The 23240-nt window shown below is 51.9% G+C and overlaps 1 protein-coding gene across 1 annotated transcript in view; it reads left to right on the forward strand.

Moving 5' to 3' along the window:
* The first annotated feature begins 3934 nt into the window (after positions 1-3934).
* Positions 3935-23240, forward strand: part of Gfpt2 (glutamine-fructose-6-phosphate transaminase 2) — a 47226-nt gene continuing 27920 nt past the window's right edge. The window contains exons 1-4 of the mRNA XM_004629298.2: positions 3935-4001; positions 19056-19163; positions 21207-21305; positions 22236-22361. Of these exons, the coding sequence (XP_004629355.1) occupies positions 3995-4001; positions 19056-19163; positions 21207-21305; positions 22236-22361 (340 nt within the window). The 5' untranslated portion in view covers positions 3935-3994. The remainder of the gene's footprint in view (positions 4002-19055; positions 19164-21206; positions 21306-22235; positions 22362-23240) is intronic.

A 23240-nucleotide genomic window follows, 5' to 3' on the forward strand; every position in this document is an offset into this window, starting at 1 on the left:
AGCAGGAAATGAGCGCCATCTTGGCACACTCGGTGGGAGGGGTAATCTAGCGCAGGCTTCAAGGGCTGCAGCAGGCCTCACCCAATGGTCCCTAGGAGTTTTGGTTCTGAAGCCCGATTCGCGGCATGGGCTCTCTACAAGGGGGGTCTCTCCCTCAGTGCTGGAGTGAGGGTGGGGTGGGTGGGGAGCCATCTGGTGGCCAGAACCTGAGCTACAGGACTACGCTGGAGCCAAGCCTCAGGGATCCCAAGTCGTTGTCTTCCTCCCTGCTCCCACACCGTGCTCTTAGGAAGGGTTCCTGCCATGGTTTCCTTTCTACCTTTTTGTTTCTGGTTGTCCTCCAACCCAGACCCAGACCAATTGCTAAGACACTCTCCAACCCAGGGATCTGCCAACCCTACCCTCTCTGCCTGCCATCCACCCCATCCAGACACAAAGAAGAGGTAAAGGGCTGGACATAGAGTCCAACCCATCCTCACTCTCTCTTGTCCCTTCCACCCTGGAGCTGGCTGAGGGTCAGCCACCCTGAATCCAAGCCTCCCATCCAAGCCTCACAGAGGGGGCTATCTGTCCTGGGCGCCCAGAGCCCTGCCCACAGCCCACCTGGGTGCTACTGACAGAGCTCTGTCAAATCCCCTGACATTGCCCCACACCCTGGGACCCAGCCCAAGGACCTCAGCTGCAAGCCTCAGCCCCTGTACCTGCAGCTCCCTGGCCCTCTGCAAAGGTCGCTGAGGCCTCTGCTCCAATAGCCCTGGGCTGGACTGGGTCTCTGCGTGGCTTTTCCTCATAGGGAGGAGGAGGAGGAGGAAAAGGAGACTGCTGTGCAGCCACAGCCTCCACAGAGTCAGACAGAGCTTAGGCACGTGGAGACTTGGCACACAGCTGGTGCAAGTCCTGCCAGAACTCCCATTGGTTTGCTGCAGCTAGAGGCAACATTCACAACACCACAGTCCCTGAAATCCTCCCTCAACCCCAGCAGAAAGGTCACAGCTGAAAAGGGCCCATGCTGGGAATGGCAGACACACGCCAGGTCACCAGGCCAGCTCAGGGAACATGGCGGGGCTCTCTGTTGGGAGCGATGATGAGAGGAGGAGGAAGAAGTAGATCTCGAGGTCTCCGGGTTGTTTGGGAGAAGCCGGAGCAATAAGGGCATCTCCAGCAATAAAGAGCAGGGACACATGGGCACAGGCAAGAAGCCCTGTCGTGGCTGCTGTTTTCAGTTCCATGTATGGCCACCCTGCTGGCCAGCAGGGTCAAGGTACTCTTGGAAAGCAGGGCTAGAGTCAACTGTGGGGGTCATTCTGGGCACTGCACATCTGGCCCCCACTGGGGGTGGGGGTGGGCTCAACGCCGGCTGCAGGTGCAGTCCTAGGAATTTGGCTCCAGTTACGCGGGCCCACCCTCTCCGCAGCCCAGGTAGGCCACCAGGCAGGGAAGGACAGCCACACTCTCCCACTAAAGTTTGGCTCCCCACCAGGTCAGTCCCTCTCCCCTGGCATGTGACTGCAAAGACTGTTCAGTCTCACTGAACTCCAGGAGCCTTGTGGCTGCACCTGGACAGGGCCTGGGCAAATGACAGCAAGGTGACTGTCTCGGCCACCAGCTGCCTGCCTAACTGTGCCCCAGGTCCAGCAGACTACAAGAATTAAGACTCTACTTGGTGGTGTAGGACAGAAGTGACTACAGAGCGCCTTAAGCAAAGGTGAGAATTTACTGAGTCCATCTTAGCTGTGTTCTGCTGTAACGCAGCTCTGCTATAGCAGACTGATCATTTATAAACAGAAGTTTGTTGGGATCATGCTTCCTGAGGCCAAAAGCCCGAGATCAAGGAGCACATCGGAGAGCATTCTGTGGAGAGGCCCGACTTGCAGGCTCAAGTCCTTCCATAATTAATACTGACCCTTTCATAATGGGTCCCTTGTGCCCTAAGGACCACGTAGGTCCTATGTCTTTTGGTGTTGCGAGGAGTAGAACCCAGGGCCTCCAACATTCTAGGCAAACACTACTACCGACTACAGAGCCATGTCCTCAACCCAAAGCCTGCGCTCAGTGTGCACTGGGGATATTTCTAATACATGCCTTTGCAAGGACTTGCCAGAGTGCATCTCTTTTCATCCCGGGGAATCTGCTTTGTTCTGAATCACTCCACAGTCAGAAAGCCCCCCCCCCCCCGCTCCCCCAGGTGATGTGAAGGCCTAGCTTCATCACGTAGGAGGGGAGGACCAGCTCCAGGCAGCTGCATGTTCCCCAAGCCCTTGAGCAGTTATCAAGAACTCAGAGTGGGTGGGGGCTGAGCCCTAACCATGAGGTGGCCACATGGTTGTAGAGGCTGTGTGGTCAGGACCAGGCCATCATCCCCCAGGGGACTCTCAGGAGCTGGTCCCCAAAGCAGGGGGATGCTGGGGTGCTGCCAATGCCTCCCTGGGGACCATGGCTGTCCACTCCTCACTGTGAGACTCACCAAGGAGGATGGAAGGCAGATGGGAGCCTTGCTAGGACCCAGAACTCCACCTTTCTGGCTGGAGCAGAAGGCCTATGACATGGTTCTGTTCTCAGCTTTGCTCTTCTCAGTGGGGCCGCGTAGGGCAGAGAAGCCCGATCTCCAGGCTGAGCTGCAGAACTCAGACAAGGAAGCCATTTACTTCTCCCTGCTCCCTCCTGTCTGTGCATCTCTGTGACCGCTGCCTTGGCCTGCACCAAGCAGTGCCCCGTCCACCTCAGTCCCTTCCTGGAGCCCACCTGTGCTGCCCAGGTCTCCGCCTTCACTCGTCAAGTCCCCACATGAAGCAGGTGATGGGGCAGTCTCATGAAGGAGTGCGAACCTGCAGAGTTAGGGTAAGGGGCAAAAGGCCGAGGTTCTGCGGCCCCAGTGCTGTCCCGCCAGGGTTACACAGCCAGGCTTCTCTTTCATGGCCGCACTACAGCTTACCACCGTAGCCTGGTGAAGCTAGAGAAAGACAAATGTCAGGGGAAACGCCCCAGACAAGTCAAAAAGAGCTTCTTTTCCGAATACGACTGGAAAGGATCTGTTTAGAACTTCAGGATTTTTTTTTTTTTTTAATGAAAAAGAAAGGGGGAAAAAATCAGAAAACACCAGATGGCTTCCACATACGCAAATATTGGGCCAGTTCTCGTGACCTGCCTCAGGAGACGGCTGGAGAGTGGAGGAGGGAGGGACAGCCGGGAACCAGGCAGGGACCCAGCCCCCCCACCTCCGCCCCCCAGTGACTCACGCGGTCGGTCTTGGGCTGAGGGCCACCTGGGGCGGGAAGCTAGGGCTGTGCTACAGCAGATCTGGGGTGCAGCTCCCTTGGGCGGCCTCTCTGGGCTCCCTGCTCTTGCTCAAAGCCAGGGATCCCTGCCTCCAGGGTTTTCAACCTCCGAGGAACCCTGGCCTTTCTCGGCAGAGCCGAGTCCTCTCCAGGAGAGGGGAGAGCTGGGAGGGAACGGTCTCTGCGCGCTCTTTCGTGCTCTGCGAAGAGCCTGGCGCACGGAAGGGGGTGTTTGGGTGCAGGTATCTTGTGCCTGACATCGCGCTCTGTCTTACAAAGACCGTGTTAATCCTCAGCACGGCCTGGAAGTGGAATATACTGTTATCCCCATTTTACAGATGGGGAAACAGAGCCACGGAGCAGTCAGTCCCCTGTCCGCCCTTCACACTAAACAGTGGCTGACCTGGGGTCCGAGCCCAGGTCAACGCTGTCCGGGGGCAGACGCCTTCGCCGTACTGTGGCGACCGGGGAAGCCGCCCCTCACCCTGGGTTTAGGCTCCAGCCCGGACCGCCGTTGTCAGGACAACCGGGGCCCAATAGGAGCAGGAGGGGGAGAGAAGGCCCCGCCCCCGCCCCGCCCCGCCCGCCCCCGCTCTCCGCCCCTCGAGGGCTCGCAGACTTAAGAACCCGAGCGCGCGGAAGCCGGAGCTGGAGAGCGCGAAGCGTACGGGAGACCTGACCTGAGACTCAACCCGACCGGAGACAGGCGCGGAGCCAGGATGTGCGGTGAGTGCGCCTGCCGCGGCCGAGAGCCTGCGGGCCCTGGCCGTCCCCGGCGTGGGAGCTTTCACCCGCCAGGCCTGCCGCTCCGCCCCGGGGGCGCGGGATGCCCAGCCTCGGGCGCCGGCTCACCCCCACCCGCGTCCGGCGAGGGCGCTTTTCTCCAGGCCGCCCGAGTCCTCCGCGGACGCTCCACGCGCAGCCTCGCGGGCGCAGGGCGCGCAATCTGCGCCTCCGCCCGCCGGCGCGCTCCTCCGTGGCCGCGAACGCTGTCCCTGGAAGGGTGGGTTTTGCGCGGACACTTCTTTACTGAGGAGCTCGGGAGGGGCGCAGGAGGGCGGTGAAGTGCCGGCAGCTAGGCGGGGGCCAGGGCCGGCTGCGGCGTACCGACTGCCTGGGCGGCCAGCGCTGTCCCCTCGCGGGCCCTCGCGCACGTCCGCGATCCCTCACGCTCCAGGCTGGGCCGCCTCCGCCCGCTGCCTGGGAGCCAGGAACTTCTGCTGGGACAAAAGGTCACTGTGCTTTTTCCTCCTTGAGTAGGATTCAGTTACCCATTCCAGCCCCCTGTGGCTGGAGAACCGGGTGTAACTTCTGAAACCATGAAAGGCGCTCTCTGACTTCGGGAGGGATGCAGGGTGGGGTGTGCCAGCTGCCAGCCCCGGCCAAGGTCTGAACCGGCCTTGTGTTGCAGGCCAGAGGATTACTGACAGAAGGAGTGGGCAGCCGGCTTTGAGAGGTTGTCTCTTAATGGTTTTCTTTTGTAGTGAATTCATTTACATTTTTGAAAATTGAATCCGTTTTACAAGAAAGTGACATGACTCTGCTCTTAGTACAAAGATATAGCGAAACATGTTACGGTGTTCCCGGAATGATCTATGCAACATGGAGGATCCTTTACATGTAAGGAACTGATGCCCAGCAATGTCTGTGCACACCTGTGCTCGGGCAAGAATCGTTCTAGGTCGGTGTCTGTCACTACCATTCAAAATAGCCTTAGGAGAGCAGATCTCTTGGAGCCCAGGCGATCACTCAGCGTGCAGTGCCTGCTTGGCAAGTACAAGGTTCTGAGTTCAATTCTCGATACAAAAAAAAAAAAAACACCCCAAAAACAAAAACCAGAGATCAGATCATCTGGGTCTGCAGGTCCCGCAGGAGTTGAGACCAAAGGCCTAGCTTCCTTATCAGTCAGCTGACCACTGGGTTTAGGTTACCTTTGCTGCTCCTTCCTCAGAAACCCAGGACCTGACAGTAGTTGATCCTCCACAGACTGAGCCGCTGTGTGTCACAATCTTCAGTGGGAATTTAGCTGGAAGGACCCCTCAATGCTCCTATGCAGATTTGATCATAGAGTCACTGGACTTCTGTTGGCTTTGCGCCAGTGGAGAGTTTACTGCTGCCTTCTCCCCTCCCCCCTTCACCCAGTGATGTGTGAATAACTGACTGTGGACTGGCCGTTTCCAGGCCCTGTGCTTCATAGCTCACATGGGTGTGATCCTCCTCATGAAGGAGTAGGTGAGTTAGGGACTGGAGACCAGTCAGGGGCCAGGTAACACCACAGGTAACTCTGCCACCGAAGTGAGATTACAGTATCCTGGTACTGTGGGGCCACCATGCAGATAGGCATTTTTGGTTTGATAACATAGTTTATGCATTTTAAATTAATTGTCCCAAACAAAATTAGCTGCCAAACTCCAAATGGGCAGAATTCATGTCAGTGGGGTTTTTTACTTTTCTTGAAAAAAAAAAAAAAAAAAGTCTGAGGATCAACCTGAAATCCTGAGTCAATATTTTACAGTAGCACATGCCCCTGTCCCCATACAGAGAGAAGCAGGCGCACGCATGCCGGGCTAGAGGCGCAGCACTGGTGGGTGTCTGCTCCGTGGTCCCATCGCCTCCCCTCTCCTCAGACCTCCTTGTGCCTCAGTCCCAGAAGGACACTTGTTCTGGCAGTTGGATTTTAGTGTTCTCAGATTATGCAGAGTAATCTCACAGTTTAGGAGCCTTAATGTACTCTCATGTAGAAAGATCTGTTCCCATAAGCAGCAGCCTTTGCAGATTCTGGGGGTTCGAGCCTGGTATCTCTGAAGGCTGTTATTCATTGTCCTGAAGTTGGATTGCCACCTTGGAGTTCCTTCTTTGCAGGTAGCCTAGGGTTGTACATCTGATGCAGTCTTGGCCTTGAGCGTCTCAGGCAAAGGTCCCCCAGCATCCCTTCCCATGCATATACCAGGTCACTGCACTCTCTGACTGGACCCACCCGACCCAAAGCTGAGAGCAGGCATCAGCCGACAGCCCCTCTGTCTTGGTCACTTTCCCATTGCTGGGGCCAAAACCCAACGCCCACAGCGTACAGGAGGAGAGGCCCATGGGCACAGGCACCAAGGCAGAAACAGCAGAGCAGAAGAGCAAAGAGGAGGTGATGTGCTGTCCTGTGGCAGCCAGGAAGCAGAAAGGGAACCGAGAGAGATGCCCCTGCCAGTCACATCTCGGTGACTGCCTCTTCCCACCAGGCTCCATCTGCTAGTAGCACACACCACAAAACTCAGAGGGGGGCTAATCCACCCATGAGTATATCACTCCAGTGATCCAGTCACCTTCCCAAAGCCCCCCTCTGAACACATGAGGCCAGGGGGACATGCTAGACATAAACCCTAACACCCTTGTTCATCGGCGTGGTACCACAGGCCCAGTGGGGTCAAACAGACTTTATGGATTCTTTAACAGTCAGCTTCTGCCTCATAGGATCATGCCCTCCTTGTATGTACACATTTTCTCGGTTTATCCCTTCTTTGCAAGAAGCAGGTTTTTCTCTCAGAACCAGAAGAGGCCAGAGACACATACCCAGATTGTTTGCATGTGTAGCAGTTCTTTGAGCAAGCTCATCGAAGACTTAATCTGACCTTGCCTCTTTCTCAGTTGGGATAGAGATCCTACACTATGATAGCTTGAGAAAGGGCAATCCAAGGAGATTAACTGACTCATGTGAGGGTTTACCTTTCTCCCTATGTCTTCCACCTCTGCAATCTCCTTAAGACATCCTCTCTTCCTTGTAAGGAAGTGATGCCTCTGGTGAGGATGAATTGAGGGCACAGACTGTGGGACTGGGTAACCAGGGTAGTACCCTAGCGGTACCTAGAGTTCTCCAGAGGAGCAGAACCAGAGACCACGTGTGTAATTACCCAAGATTTATTAGGTAGGCTTGCAGGCTCATAGTGGAGAGCATTCACGTGGCTGCCTTTGATCAGAGGCAGGGGAGTCTGGTGGTGGCCATCAGCACACTGCAGAGCCAGAAGACCCAGGGCCTGCTCCCAGGCCAGGAGAGCCACAGAACAAGAGGGGTCAGCTGCAGCCCTGGTTCCAGGTCAAGGGCCTGGGAGCTCGCTGGCGAGCCCCCCCATGAGCCTGCCTTACAGCCTGAAGAAACTGGATCTGATGTGCAAAGGCTGTGGCGGAGCATCCTCATGCCCCTTTCCCCATCCAGGCTACAAGCCTGTTTGTTGGTGCCACCCACATCCAGCACGGTCTTCCCCAACCTGGTTGCCGGCCTGTGTGCTGGTCATCGTAGACATACCCAGGACTGTGCTTTCTAGTCTGCCGGACATTTCTTACTCAAGTCAAGGTGACATATCATGATTAATGGTTGAAGGGTGCTTGGCTAGGTATCTTGCCAAACCTCACACACCTTTCCTACCAGAAGTGGGCAAGACTCTCCCCAGTGATGCTTTGGCATGCGGGGAGTAAGGGGCACTCCTGTTTGTCAGTTTCTGTGGCATCAGAACTTTCACCATGCTACCTTCAGGTCACCAGTGTGAGGCCCTGAGTGTGGAGTTTGAGAAGAAAATATGTAGCTGGTTCTAGGCTGCCACGACTGGCAGCTCCAACACAAGACTGCCCAGCCGTAAGTAGGTGCGAGAGTGGCCCTCGGCGGAGGAATTGCCCGCAGCAGGCTGTGTAGGTCTGGGGCTCCCGGTGCTGGCTGCCCTCCTCCACTCTCCCTTCCTCCTCCTCCCAGTTACAGCACGCTTCCTCCATTGGTCAGCTTTCTCTGTCAGGGGTTTTCCAAGTTCATAGAAACCACTGGAAATTTTATTGTATGACATTACCTAGTAAACAGTGATTTTAAATGAAGGAATTGTTTTTTATTTAGCAAAACTAGTTTATAAGAGAAAGTAACTTGAAGTTACACGCAAGTTGGAAAAAAGTTTAAAGATGAATTTATAAACACAGTTAAATAATTGAATCAAATTATTTGCCTTTAATTTTAAAAGGAAACAGTTCTCACTGAAAGAAAGTTTTGGCTTCTTTTACAGACAAATTTTGGCAATTTAACGAGTTTCTTTTTTTGTAAAAGACTTTCTTTTAATAAAAATGAAAAGTATATGGTGTATCCTACTTTATTTTTGTGAAACATTAAAGTAACATGGACATCAGGAACTTTTCTTTTAAAAACAGAAATGCTTTGTCTGTGTTTGCTGCAGAAAGCAGTCTGTTGCTATCTGGTGGGTTTATCTGTGGTAACTTTAGCCCAGGCTTCTCAAGGAGGCCTGGGGCAGGATGAGTCTGCAGGAGCCAGGCCCCTCCTCGGAGCTGTGGAGGGCCCATTCAGGTCCTCCTCTCAGTCCAGGAAGTTTATATTTGTAATCCTGTGAATAAGTTATTGGAATCCTATCAGGTTAATTCCAGTGTACCACTTCCAGTGCAACCCACCTCGAGAACAAAGACACTAAAGCATATTTATAGTTGTGGGGAGCTAGGGCGCTAAGTCCAGCCACGGTTATGGCTATCTGAAACAAAGGCCTTGACCCAGGGCCAAACCTGGGTTTTATTCAGTCATGAAGGAGGAGTGGCTTGAGGATGAGTGACTGAGAATGGCAGGAAGTAGGTGAGGGCTGTGAGCTGGGCTAGGTAGGAGGCCTGCATTTACCTCTGCAGTATGTTGCGAGGAGGATATACAGAAAGAGTAATCTGCATTGCTCAGATGAGATGGTATCTAATGTTTTGGGGTAGGTGCTTCAGCTCTGATGTGTGATCTTTCAAGCCCCAGGAAGTCACAGCCTGCATCTCGAGACTCAGATCCCAGCCGACAGTGTGGAGCACTGGCTCTTCATCCCATCTCAACCTGGCACATATTAAAGAGTAGCAAATGTGGGTTATCGGGGAGTTATGCATGTCATCTTCAAAGACTACCACCAGCACCTCAGCTAGACAGATAGGTATTGCTTAAAACCAACTGAAGGGATAAGAAGTCCCAGCCAGCTCTGCACATATCAGTACATGGAAACAGGGTCAGGCTCCGCCAACGTGGAGACAGCTGCTCCTCTTTCAAGGAGGGCTGCCCAGGTGGTCCTCCACATAAACTATGGCCACTTGGGTCTCCTGGCCCCTACCTTCAGGTCTTTCTGCCTTGCTGTAGGAACTTGACTGTGGGCCACCTGTTTCATAGCACCACCATCTTACTCTGATTTCTTGTAGGAGCCACTAAGAATTGTCACTCTCACGGCATCTGTCAAGTGGCCTTCCTCAGTCTACGAGAGCAAGGAAGAATGCAGGAGAGGCCATCGCCTCTGCAGATCTTGACCCAGTGGCCTCCCCATTCCTGGGGGTCACCCAGGAGGGTAGACCCCCAACACACACACACATGAGTTTTATGAGAATCCCTTTGGGCAGAAATATGGCTTGGCCATGACTCCCTTTTTGGATCCAGTGTGGACTCAGTAGTGTCTGCTCTACATTAGGTTCATATACTAAAATATTAGCCCTTTCTGCCCTGAGAAGCAGTGGATTTGGTGGAAAGAGAGCCCTCAGGGTGGGAGGGTCCCAACCTGGGTGGGAGGGAGGGACATTGAAGGCACACAGCTGGACGTCTTCCAACAGTTCATCATCCTCCCAGCAATGGCCATGTTCTCACTGAGAAGCCAGTGTGAGGAGAGAGTCTGACAACAGCACTCATAACATCAGAATGTTGACTCCAGCCTGCCCACTGTGAGCTCAGCCTTCCCCATCGTCCAGGCCCTGAACTGTCCCTCTCTTCTCCATCCCAGATCCCCCAGGAGTTACAGAGAAGATTCCAGGAGTTTAGTGCTCTTGATTCTCCTTCCTGGCCAGGCACCCAGGGGTGCTTGTCACCTCCCTGAGCTGGTCATTTCATCCTCTGTCCCTTAGGGGGTGAACCCTGAGTTTCAGGGCCCCGTGCCCTTGTGAACCTTCCTGGGGCCTTTGATCTTGAGTTCCTGAATGACTTCTCAGCCCCTGGGCAGAGATTGCTGGAAGCCTCAGACCTCCCAGCTGAGATGAGATCCGGGAGCCACAATCACCTCTCCAGGGCTCCTTGAGTCCCTCTGGGTTTGTCTCAGTTTCTGTCACTCTATAACATTTCCTCACTCCCTTCACCTCTTAGTTTTAGGACTGAAGCCCTAAAATGCTGTCTGAATCTCTGGGCGCCAGGGTGAGAAGGAAGGGTTGACACCAGCCTGAGGAGGGCAACTGTGGCCCAGCTATGGAGGATGTATGGCTGAGCTAGTTGTCCGAGCATCTGTCCAAGTCACTTGGCTCTCTTGTACATAGAGTGTAATGTGGCTCAGGGCTCTCTACAGAGATTGCAGGGTGCACCTTTCCATTTATTTATTTATTCATTTTTGTATTTTAGTACAGGGTCTCCAGGGCTCACTACATAGATTGGACTTGTAGTAATCAGCCTGAGTGCAGCCTCCCAAGAGCTGGGATTATAGGTGCACACCACCACACCAGGTCTCAGTCACAGTCTCCAGTGCACCCCAGGGGTGGGGGTGGGGCCAGCACAGCACAGCAGGGATCAAGCCCTGGCTGCTGTGTCTGCCTAAGCAGGTGCTTTAATCTGCTGAGCTATTTGGCTAACCCCTTTTCTTTAAAAGGTTTCATGGGTTCTGCATCTTGGGGTCTCTGCTGAAGTCCTCCATGCTCATGTTCCCCTTCCCGTCCTGCTGTCAGAACTTCTGGGCTTTCTAGGAGTTCCAAGGCCTCCACGTCCACCCCACCAAGTCTCTGGCCTCTGCCACCCCATGCCCTATTCCTCCCACCCCTCCTCCATCCCTTGTTGCACTCCATGGATAAGCCTACTCCATGCCCTGGTCCTGGAGCCTGCCCTCTATGGATGAGAATGGGAAGCAGGACTGTTCTCTAAGGTGGTCCAATGTCATTACTGCCCCATCATCTTTGCTTCTCAAAAATCTGAACCACCTGAGGGTAGATCCCATAAATAGTGAGAAGTAGAGGTAGAGGGTGGCAGGAATTATGAAAAGAGAATGGAAAAAACGAAAAGGGAGTTCAGAAAAGAAAGATTACTGTCACTGGGAGGGGGGCAGTTGAGGTGTGAGCCCCAAGGGTGATTGCATTTGGCTCTGGGCACCCACAGGAGTGGATTGGAGGTCAGGCACTGCAGAAGGATGTGGGAAGTCAGGGTGGGTCAGATTGAATGCAAGGAAGGGCTGACACCAGCCTGAGGAGGGCATCTGTAGCCCAGGGATTAGAGGAAGAAGGAATGTACTTGTAGCCTGCCTTGCAGTGGTCATCCGGGGCCTGGTGGGGAGGGCTGGACAGGAGAAGAAAGGTGGAACCAGAAGCAGCAGTGTCCTGCGGTGGGGCGTCCTGAGGGGTCTCTCGGGGGCAGAGGAGTAGGTACCCATGCAGTGGCATGGGGCATGGAACTGACCGAGGATGCTCTCGGTTCTATCTGCCTATCCCTGACAGACATCTACCTGTACACTGGGCCTCACTCTCGGGGTGAGAGTCTGCGCTGAGTGCTGTGGGTGAGTCCAGCTTGCAGTCAGGTGGAGCTGGCTGTGAACTACTCAAGAGCTTGACCCTAGAGCCTCAGGTCCTCTGTCCATTCATGGAAGTGGAAGTCTCAGCTTAGGGCATTGTGAGGATTAGGTGTGCCAAGGCTGGCACATGGAAGTCTCGGCAGATGCTGGTGATGGGGCTCTATGCTGTGGCCCCGCCAGCAGAGTGCTGGGCCCTTGCCACTAGCCCCAGGTCATTTGTGTAGAAGGCTGTCCTCGCCTCCGTGGGCTCAGCACAGGGCACGGAGGGTGGGCAGGGGAGCAGTGCAGGCAACGTGGACCTCTGTGTTTGCGTGTCCAGGAGCTGACCCAGAATGTCAATGGTACCTTGTTGCCATTGTGAGCGGCACTGACACTCAGGAGTACCTGGCTCAGCAGCGTGCACCTCTCCAGCCTCGTTGTTCCCCGAGTCCAAGCAATGAGAGCAGCCATGGATTCCTGGAAATGTCTGCTTGTGTGTGGCTTCTTGTGGCTGCACCTCAGGCCCGGCTTTACTCAGCCCACTTGTCTAACTCCCCATCCACTCATTTACTCACATTCTTTCATTCAACAAGGCCCTCAAGAGGATGCTCTTTATGGGGTAAATTAAATCCTGCCCCAGCCACAACTTTGTCACCACTCCTGGCCATGCTTAGCACCAGTTCCCCAAGGCAAAGTCCAAGAACAAACAACAACAGAGTGGTGCTCTTCCCCTCAGCCACACTTAATGGTCATTTCCCAAAGGCTGGCCTTGCACCATGGGCACACACTGTGTTCATGCCCCAGCACTCCAGGAGTGGGAAATGTCCTGCTGTGTTTATCTGAATGGCCCTTGCTGTGTGACAGGTGTCATTTCGTGTGCTTAAGAAGACATAGGGCTCTGAATTCTCACAACCACCCACTGAGTAGATCTTGCCATCACCCACTTCACCAATAAAAAAAATTTGTACAGGCGTCCAGTGACCTGCTAGGACCATACAAAAAGCAGAGGACAGGGATGAGGTTAGAAGCGATGTTTGGCCCTGGCCCCAGACTTCAGCTGCCACACTGCACATCTTGCTGTCATGTACCAGGAGTGGCATTGCGGGAAGGACTCAGGTCTTTTTAGGTTCAGGTGGGGAAGCATGCTCAAGTTTTCTTTCTGTCCTCTCATGGCTGTTCAGAGCTGGATGTCCAGGAGCCTCAGTGTGGAGGAGAGGGGTGGGAGGGCCTGGCCTGGGAGCGAGCCGCTGTGCAGCACGGGGCGGCCGTGTTGGGGGGTTAGCATGACCCTGGGAAGACAGGCCCAGCAGAAGTGTGGCCCGCCTCAGTTGCCATGCCAGCACTGCTCTGTCCCTGTGAGCCCCCACCCCACCGGGCTGGCTGCCCACACAGAAAGTCAGGTGAGCCAAGGCTGTGTTGCATTTGCCACTGTCCGCATAATTCATCCTTGTCAACCCCAGCATCTTGGCTAGAACGTCCCCCTTCTGATAAATGAAATCATTTCTAAATCTTTTCTAATTATCTAGATAACGCTTAGGTATTCTGATTCATATAGTGGGACACCTTGAAGTATCCTCGCCATACAAATACAAATGCAGTGGAAAAGGAAGTCCCTGCCCTCCATCCAGTGGCCATGTCTAAGGTGGCCACTGCTCTCTGGGTTTTGGGTGCCCTTTGAGAAATACAGTTGTCCCCTGGTTTTGTCCCAGGACTCCCATGGATACCAGAATCCATGGATGCTCAGGCTCCCTGCGTGTAGTATTTGCATAGCGTCCACACATGTCCTGTGGTCCGCTTCCAGTCATCTCCAGGCTCTTTATCGTACCTAATGTCATATAAATGACACATAAATCGTTTCTATGCTGTATTGTTTAGGAAATAATGACAAGGTAAAAAGTCTGTGCATGTTCAGGACAAGATGCGGGCTTTTCCCCAAATATTCTCGATCCATAGATTTAAGCAACACTGGGTTAAAAACATCTGGGAAAATATTACAGCAAGTTCCAAAAAATGAAACTTGAATTTAAATGAAGCAATGTGTAGGTATCATATTAAGTATTGTGTACAGGAAATGTATATCAGAAGAGGCTGGACATGGTCAATGGAGCACTTTGCTGTGACGGGTCGCTTGGAATAGGAACAGACCAGCCAGATTGGGATTTGGAAAGCCGTTCATTACTGAGCTCAGGGCCCCCATCAGCTCTCACACAGGAGAGGACCGAAAGGCTGCAGCCCAGGAAGCAGGGGGCTTTTAAAACCTGGAATCACATTACAGTTGGTAAACAAATTCATTGTCTGACACACTCTAATGCTTTCAGGGTCACTGTGACCACCCCCCAAACTCAACTTCCTGGGGCTTTGTTTTAGTTTCTGGTTATCTTGCACCTGAGTACCTGCAGGCAGCCTTGCATAGCCCAAGGTTACAAGAAGTTAAAGCCCATTTAGTTTCCTTTTGAAGTCATCTCTGTAAGCTAACTTTGTTAACAGGAATTGGTGAGGGTTACAGGAATTGGTGAGGGTTACAGGAATTGGTGAGGGTTATAGGAATTTTATCTAGCAAACAGCAAGAAACAGCCACTATTTACTAAACAACCTAGAACAGTGGTGAGTATACATTTTTACACAACAGAAAACAAAAGATTTACATTTATAGTCTAAAGTGTGAGTTGACCCATTACATTTCCTAGTGTGCACAAGACCTTGGGTTCAATCCAGGAAGCAGGGGACTGAAGGAGAGAGGATGGGAGGGATGGGGGAAGGGAAGGGAGGGGAGGGGAGGGGACGGAGGGGAGGGAGGAGAAGGGAAGAAAATACATGGGAGGCTGTGTGTAGGTTGCAGGCACATCCCATTCTGTATAAGGGACATGAACACCTTGGACTTTCTGTAGCATGTCCTGGAACCAGTTCCTGGTGGACACTGAGGCAATGTTGTACTCCACACAGCCCCCCGCTTCTCCCCTCATGATTCACTCATGGACTGCAAGCTGCCACTCTCCCCTGACCAACCCCAGAGACCTGTAGATCTGCGCATCTCACTTGCTCCCTGCCAGGTCTGCCCACCAGGTGGCTCTGTGCATTTGCAGAGCCTGGCCCTGCCAGGCACCAGCTGTCTCCAGCCTTTGGTGACCACAGAGGACACGGAGAAGCTATGCATTCATGTCCACACTTGACCTCTGCAAAGGTGGCCACCAGGCACATTTCTAGAAGTACAAGAGCTCTGGAAATGCGTGCACTTCTAACTTTAAGAGATGGCCAAATTGATCTCCAAAGTAAACCATCACTTATCATCCAACTATCTGATTACTTTTATCCTAGGTTAAGTAAATAAATACATAACAGGATTCTCACTGTAGCTTTTATTTAGGGATGGAAAGGATTTGAAAGGGGAATTTTGACAAGAAACATTCCTCGAGAAGCAGCTCCATTCCATCGCTTTTTAAGTAGGAGGGCCTGTTGGTAATAATTAACCATAGAGTGCCGGCTCATTCTCTTCCGTGAGCGCAGAGAACCTGGCCAAGAGGGTGAGCTGCGCACGCAAAGAAGCAGTGCTCCGCCAAGGGAGGAACTTTCACCCTGAAAATTAAGTTGGTGCCTTCTTGCCCGAAGACCTTAGAAGCCTCTCCCGGCAGCTTTTCGCCACAATCAGTTCCTAGCCTGTGCCCTGGTGGCCACCAGGCCTCCTGTCTCAACTGGGGACAAAGGCCCTCTAGGGCTCTACCCTCAGGGCTGATGGCACCCCTGCCCTTGGCTCAGGGCGCTGTGGGTCCCACGGCCATGCAGGCTGCGTGTGGACATTGGGCAGAAGCAGTGTGTGCAAGGACCTGCCGAGGAGGCTGGAGAGCGAACTGCAGAGGACTCCTTTGATAACCACTCAGATCTAAAGTCCTTTCAGTCTGGCTTGGTAGTGCACACCTCCAATCCCAGCTTTCTGGTAGGCTGAGGCAGGAGAATACCAAACTCAGGCTCAGCTCAGGTGGTTCAAGGACTCGGCATGACCCTGACTTAAAATTAAAAGGTAAATAAATACAAAGGGCTGGAGATCCAGGGAAAGGCGATGACTGTCCTGAGTAACAGCCTGCTGCAGCCGCCTGGCCTCGTGTTTACTAGGCCCTGGCTGCGTGAGCCAGACAAACACCTCACTGCCGAACTGCACCGAAACAGACTTCGGTGATGGCTGTGCACATTTGTAAGTAGACTCAGAGCCATTGGCTTGTGTATTTGATTTCTCTTTTCTTTTTTGGTACCAGAATTGAACTCTGGACCTCACATTTGCCAGGCAGGTGCCAGGCCGCTGAGCCATACCTCTGGCCCAAGCTATATATTTTAAGTGAGATAATGTGATGCTTTCCTATTTCCAGAATGCTGTTGAACAATTTTTAATGTTTAGAGTAAAAGATGACTTTATTTTAATAAGTGCGGTGGCAGAGTGCACCCAAGGCTCTTTTTTTTGTTTGAATGTGGGCCACACTGCGTGCCTCCTGCCCCAGCAGCACCCGTGTCTGGTGCGGGTCCAGGGTGCGCAGCTGTCACACTCCGCTCCTCACACCTGACCTGGAGTCACCAGGGAAAACAGAAGTAGCTGTCTTAGTTACTCTTCACTCGTTGCTAGACAAATACCTGACACCCAAAATGAAGGCAGGAAAGGTTTATTTAGCTCACAGTTACTGGAGGTTTCAGTCTACACTCAGCTGGCTCCAAGGCAGAGTGGCACACGCAGAGGGCAACCTTTCATGGTGGCAGCAAAGAGCAAGAGCGCCAGGGAGAGGTAGCAGCAGCTCAAGCAGCTAGCTTCTTTTCCCTCCTTACATTGTAATGCAAATTACCTGCCCCAGGGCAGGGGCAGCATCCACACCCACAGCAATCAATCACAAACTCCAGAAGCAGCCCCAAGACTGCATGAGGCTTGGGGGGGACACCTAGACACAAACCATAACAGTAGCTCACAGTAGCTAACAGCTGACCGTCCAACTGCCCTCAGCCTTTTTTAACAGCAAAACATCTGTAACTGCTCAGAAAGCACAGTGTGCATGTTTTTATATCCAAACTCTGCCTTAATTTGTGTGCACAACCTGTCTCATGCACTATGTAAGAACACTGTGCATAGTGTCAGTACTTTTTAATGCTGTGGCCTATTTTCTGACCAAGTGTGTACAGACAAATTCAGGTACGATGAGACCCAACATACTATTCATTCATTGAGGCTAGATTGTTCAATTTAAGGCCTTCACTCTGAGCTTCTTTGTGATTGGAAATATTACAGGTGGTTTAGTTTGCAGTGGTGGTCAGCCCTTGTTATCCTTGGGCAAGTTGTTCTCTGCTGAAGTTCATCACTGGAAGAAGTTTAATCCTGGTTGGATCTTTCTCTTGTCCCAGCAAAATGTAACTGGGGAAAGAAATCTTTAGCCCATGCAGTGATACCCATGCTAGCAGCAGCACAGTCCAGTGGTGAGAGGCCGTTGAGCCCTGCGGTCTCCTTGGGTCCACTCTGGAGGGGTCCCAGGCTTCTGTTCCACAAGCCAGGGGAGTGACAGGACCAACACTGAGGCTTCGACAGGCAGCTGCAGGGACGCTGTGCCCAGTACCCTGCACAGTGTGCTTTCAGTCACACTGGGTACTGCCAAAAAAAGATTATTTACTATTACGAGCTGAATGCTCGTGTGCCCCTAAAGTTAATACTGGAAATGCTCACTCCTGAGCATGGCATTGGAGGTGGAGCCTTTGGGGTGATCAAGTCATGGGGCCAGAACTCTCAAATGGACTCACTTTATAAAAGACCCAACGAGGGATCTCAGTCCTTCTACCATGGAAGCTACAGGGAAGACTTGGCTGTCTGAGGACACTGAGTCTGTCAGTGCCTTTACCTTGGATTTCTCAGCCTCCAAAATGTGCAGAATAAATTTATGTTGCTTATAGGTTGCCCACTCTGTGGTATTTGTTATAGTGTCCCAGATGGACTTGACAGTCACTGTGAATATGCTGCATCCAGGAACATCTTCCTGTACTGCTCCTTTCCTCCCCAATACAGATGGGTAGTCTTGGTGTCCCAAGCCAGTTAGTGAGCCACTGTGTGCAGGGCATGCACAGCTGTAAGTGCAGCTGTGCCCTTGTCCTTGCTTTGGGTTTCTAGAACAACTACCAACTATCAACACTACCTCGTAAGTGTTGATTTGGAGGTGACTGGAGGACTGTGATGCATGGTGTGGGGCTCTGATGAAGACCCTGGGCTGTTGACAGGTGGCCAAGAAGCAGAAAGGGAAACACTGCCACGCTATGGGGCAGCCTCTTTCCATGACAACACACAATCCTGAGAACTAATTTAGTCCTATAAGGCCCACACCCCACGGAAGCCCCTCTCCTTTCACAAAGGTGGAACCCCGTAACCACATGTGCACCCATTCTGTCCGGTCTCTTGTTGAGACCAACCCTCTGGCAGTGAGCCCTTCGGGGGACAGCCCTCTTCAGGGGGATACACACACCCCACTCTTGTCAGGGGCCTTCTGGTAGATGGGCTTGCACCTGGCTTTGATGTGGGCAGGTTTTCCCAAGTGGGGACAAAGAGGAAGAGAAGATGGGATTGGCAGAACAGGAGGGAATCAATCAAGGGTCCTTAGTTTGAACAGGACAGTGGAAGAATCTGGAAAGAGAGAACCAGCATGATAACTATCAGTCCCTATTTGGAAAAATACGATTTTGAAGTATAAATACAGAAATTAATGCCAGGTCAAATCTTCCTGGCTTGCCAGCCTGCCTTGTCAGTAAGGGTTCTCTGGGGACCAAGGGTGTCTGAGGTAATAGATTTATTCTCACCGTTCTAACTGTAATGATTGCTCATGGTCATACTCTAAGCCATGCTGACAAGTGGAAGGTGGACGCAATCTCCTGTCCCGCCCTGCCATAGGGGCTGCTGACTTCCTCACAACTTACCAGGCATCTTCTGTGAAAATCAAAGAGGAGGTGGCACTTCAAAATGTCCCAAGGCACTTGGCTCCTTGCTGTCTTTGTAAGCCACACCACGTTAAAGCCGTCTTCTGCTGTGCGTCTAGAGGATGAATTCTCTGTGTGGCCAAGAGGTGTGGCACAGGTTGTGGTTGTTTGGCCTCTGGAGCAGCTGAGTGAGCTAGGTGAGCCCTCGGGAACAGGCAGAGGTCCTTCTTCTGTGAGCCAGGCAAGGCCACGTCCTCCTCTGCAGGGAGCCTCCAGAGATGCCACGGCATTAAGAAGCGTTTTACTCTAAGCACAATGCGCGTGCGTTCCTAGAGTGACTCTTTCCCTCTTTGGACAGGAATCTTCGCTTACATGAACTACAGAGTCCCCCGCACGAGGAAGGAGATTTTTGAAACCCTCATCAAGGGGCTGCAGCGTCTTGAGTACAGAGGCTATGATTCAGCAGGTGGGTGCCACAGGTGGCCTCGTGGCAAGGGAGCTGGTGTGGACATCCGTGGGCTCTTCTCTCACCCATTTTGTTATAGTGGCACTTTTTACAACTGGGGTTTTTTCTGGTCATTCTTAATGTTTCTTTTCAATATAAAAATAACACTTGTCCGTTAAATGAATTTGAAAATTACAGAAAAGTACAGACACCTATAGAAAAAAAGTGAAAGTTTAAAAGAAATCTCTGTCAGAGAGATCCCACATCGTACTTCCTATTGCAGCTCTTGTTCTCCAGTATTGCTGATCAAAAGATAATGACGTAGTTTTCAGCAAATCTATTTTGAAAGAAGCCAGAACTGTTGCGATACTTCACAGTGAGCCAGGAAGTGTGTGCTTGGATCCTGGTGCGTGGCTGACACACCCACTCCTAATGGCCGTGCGTGTTGGCAGCCCTGGGGCGCAGAAGCCCTCAGGCCACGCTCCAGCCCGGGGTCCCTGCAGCTGAGAGGGAGGACTGCACAGACCTGAGAGCTGCTCTGTTAGTCTAGCAGATAACAGACCTGAGAGCTGCTCTGGGACTAAGGATAAGCCAGGGTTTGACAAATGAGGACACGTGCACAGCAGCAGAGATCCCTTACTTGTGCCAAAGTGTGCCAAATGCAAATGCTTCCCTTTCATAAAAGCTGTTTGCATCATTGAAAGCTCTGTTATTGTGATTTTCTAAGACAAAAAATGTAAATGTGTGCATTGTTTTTCTAAACGAAATCCTCAATATTCAGGTCTAATTGGTGATAAACGCGTGGGCTTTGGGCTGCACTTCAAGCAGTTATCCCTGAGAGGTTCGCAGGTGCTGGGCTGCAGTCTCAACCAGGGGGTTTCCTCCTGCAGTGGTCTTCACACTGTGACATCTCGGCTGCCTTCTGTACTCTATTCGCACACCTCAGCCCTTTGATCTGTTATGCTTTCTGTTAAGAACTGTTAGGGATATGAATTGCCTAGCTCTCCTTTCTCTTCAGGCTGCCTAATTAAAAATGGGAAACAGACCAAATACCCACCTCTTGGTAGGTGACGGGGAGAAACTGACACAGCCATCCAGGGAAGGAGTGTGTGGCCGGTTAGAAAGATGTTATTGCGGAAAGGTTTAGGATACTAGTTAAGAGAAAATATGAATAAAATGATAGAGGCTGGGACATAGCCCAGTGGTAGAGTGCATGCCTGGCACGTGAGAGGGCCTTGGTGCATGCCAGGGTGGGGAAGTATCAGCTCTGTCCCTCCCTGCTCAGATGGTACTGACTAAGGCAAGGGCTGATCGTGGGTAGGGTAGTCATCACGCGGTGTCTGAAGTGAGCAGGTGCTCAGGTCCCATGTATAAACTGGGATGCAATAAAATGACGCAATATTCGCATACAACCTAGCCATAGCTCCTGTATATTTTTTTGGCGGTACCAGGAGTTGAACTCAGGAACTTGTGCTTACCAGACAAGCACTTATTCCACTGAGCTATCTCCCTGGCCCTAGGTCCTGTATACTTTAAATCACCAATCAATGTTTAAAAATCTCTAGAGTCCTTACAAGACCTAATACAGTGGGAGTGCTATATAAGTAGTTGTTATAGTGTATTACTTAAAGAATAGTGGCAGGGAAAAGTCTTAGTATGCTTGGTATAGGTGCAGTTTTGTTTGTGTTTTGGAATATTTGATCAGCAGGTGCCTGTCCTGTGGATCCAGGAGTGGGTGGAGGGGGGCGCTGTGCCCCATGCTGATGTGAGACGGGTTGTACATTCCACTGTGATAAGTAGCGTCTGGGTGCCACTCCTTTGGCGTGCTGAGTAGCAGACTAGTCTCCCGGGATGGAAATGGAAATAGTGGCTCCTCTCAGTGGTGGGCAAATTGATCGGAAAGGCCAAGGGGATCCTTCTGGGTGGTGGATTTGTTGTAGTTTGGGGTGTGAGTCACACTGGGGTGCACATTAATCAAACTCATGGATGTGTGCTTATGATGCGTGTGTGAATTACACTTCAATAAAAAGTTAAAAATGCCAACAAATGAATGTTTAATGACAGGAGTGGCTATTGATGGGAACAATCATGAAGTCAAAGAAAGACACATCCAGCTTGTCAAGAAAAAAGGCAAAGTGAAGGCTTTGGATGAAGAACTTTACAGTAAGTGGAAAACGCTTCTCATTGGCACAACTGGTGCAGAATGAGCCATTCAAAAGCATTTTCCTCCAACACCATTTGCCCCTGAAAATAGGGGCTTGATCGAAGCTTGGATAAATAGCAGGAGGGTTAAACCCTCGTTGTAAAACTGTTTCACTGAGTGAGGGGTGGCTTATTTTAAGTAGTGGCACATGAGGGCCAGCCAACCAGCTCAGCGGATTAAAGCACCTATAAGCAGGTGCAGGGGCCAGGGGTTCAATCCCTACACCTGCCACGAGACAGCAATTGAGACTGGGTATGGTGGTGCGCCCCTATAATCCCAGCACTTGGGAGGCTGTAAACAGACGGATCACTATGAGTCTGATCTAGTAGTGAGACCCTGAACACCCTGTAGACCCTTCCCTAAAAATAAAAAGCAGTGGCACATGGACAACTTTTTAAAACATTTTAATTATTGCATATTTATTTTAATTTTTTTGGCAAGTAACACTGCTTTTCTTTTGTTCTTTTTTCCCCTCTTTGATGCCAGTGATCAGACCTAGGATCTTGTGCAAGCTTGGCAAGCTCTCTTGCAACTGAACTGTGTGTCCAGCCACATTTTCTTTTTACAGGCAGTTTATTTTGATTAAGAAATAAGTTGTGCTGCTGATAAGAACTCAGTTAGTGGAACTGGGGAGATGGCTCAGTAGAATAAGCACTTCCCTGGCAAGTGCAAGGGCCTGAGTTCAATCCCCAATTCCGACAAAAAACAAAAAACAAAAAAATCTCAGTAAGCTTTAGCACAAGTGTGTCACAGTTCCCCTGGGGAGACACGTGTGGCTGATGATGCAGTTGGCATAGCGACATGCCTTGATGTAATGAAGTGATTTTATCTTAAGAGTTTTGTATCCGTATTCATTTTAAAGGGCAACAAACTGATTTTCTCTCCTTTAGAACAAGACAGTATGGACCTAAAGGTGGAGTTTGAGACACACTTTGGCATTGCCCACACACGCTGGGCCACCCATGGCGTCCCCAGTGCTGTCAACAGCCACCCACAGCGCTCAGACAAGGGCAACGGTATGTAGTTGTCCTGCATCTGTCCCTGCAGGTTCTGCCTCACCCAGACTACATGTAGGGATATCCCAAGCCAGAGTGGCTCCTGCCCACCTCTTCTACCTACCCTGCCCTTCTGAGATCATCTAGGCATCCACTCTCCTAAAGCCCTGGGCCTCAGTCAGGTGCAAATTCAACCTGGCCCTGGGGTGCTGCTGACCGACCTATGCCCACAGGAATAGGAGACCTTCCCATGAAGACTGCTGGGCCTTCAGAACCCAGTCTGAGGGGAATATGTCTGTGTACTAGACCATTTCCCACTGCAGTACTGAATGGCGATGCTGTGTATTGTACAGAGAGGAAAGCCTTATGTAGGGTGCAGTCATGGCCAGGTAAGCCCATCTGTGTGCTCTAACCAGGACCTTGGCTTCATCACAGCACGGTTGAAAGGTGGAAATTGGCTGAACCGCAAAGGGATCAGGCATGTGGGGTAGCCCTGCCTTATAACCCAAACTCTCACCAGAACTAACAGGGGCCCCCAAGAACTGCATCCATTTCTTCTGTGAGCACAGCTCCAAAAAACTCCCTCTCTGTCAAAGCACCACCCTGTAGAGACCAGTGCTCCAACCCCACGAGGAGCAGTGGAAGCGGGTCCAAGCACAGCAGGTGGCAGGACAGGCTGAAGAGCCTGGCAGGCCCTGTAGTGCCGAGGACTTGGCCAGATCCTAAGTCAGGGAGAAAGTGCAGCACCCTGGAGCAAACGGTGCTCAGACCAAGCACCCTGTGAGGTTGCAGCTGCAGTTCCAGCCCCCCTCCTTCTGTCTAGGGCTACAGTGAACCTCCTCAGAGACCCCCGCCACCCTTCAGTGCAGACAGTGACTCCTCAGAGACCCCCGCCACCCT

This window comes from Octodon degus, unplaced genomic scaffold (assembly GCF_000260255.1).
Source record: "Octodon degus isolate 3935 unplaced genomic scaffold, OctDeg1.0 scaffold00029, whole genome shotgun sequence".
Lineage (NCBI taxonomy): Eukaryota > Metazoa > Chordata > Mammalia > Rodentia > Octodontidae > Octodon > Octodon degus.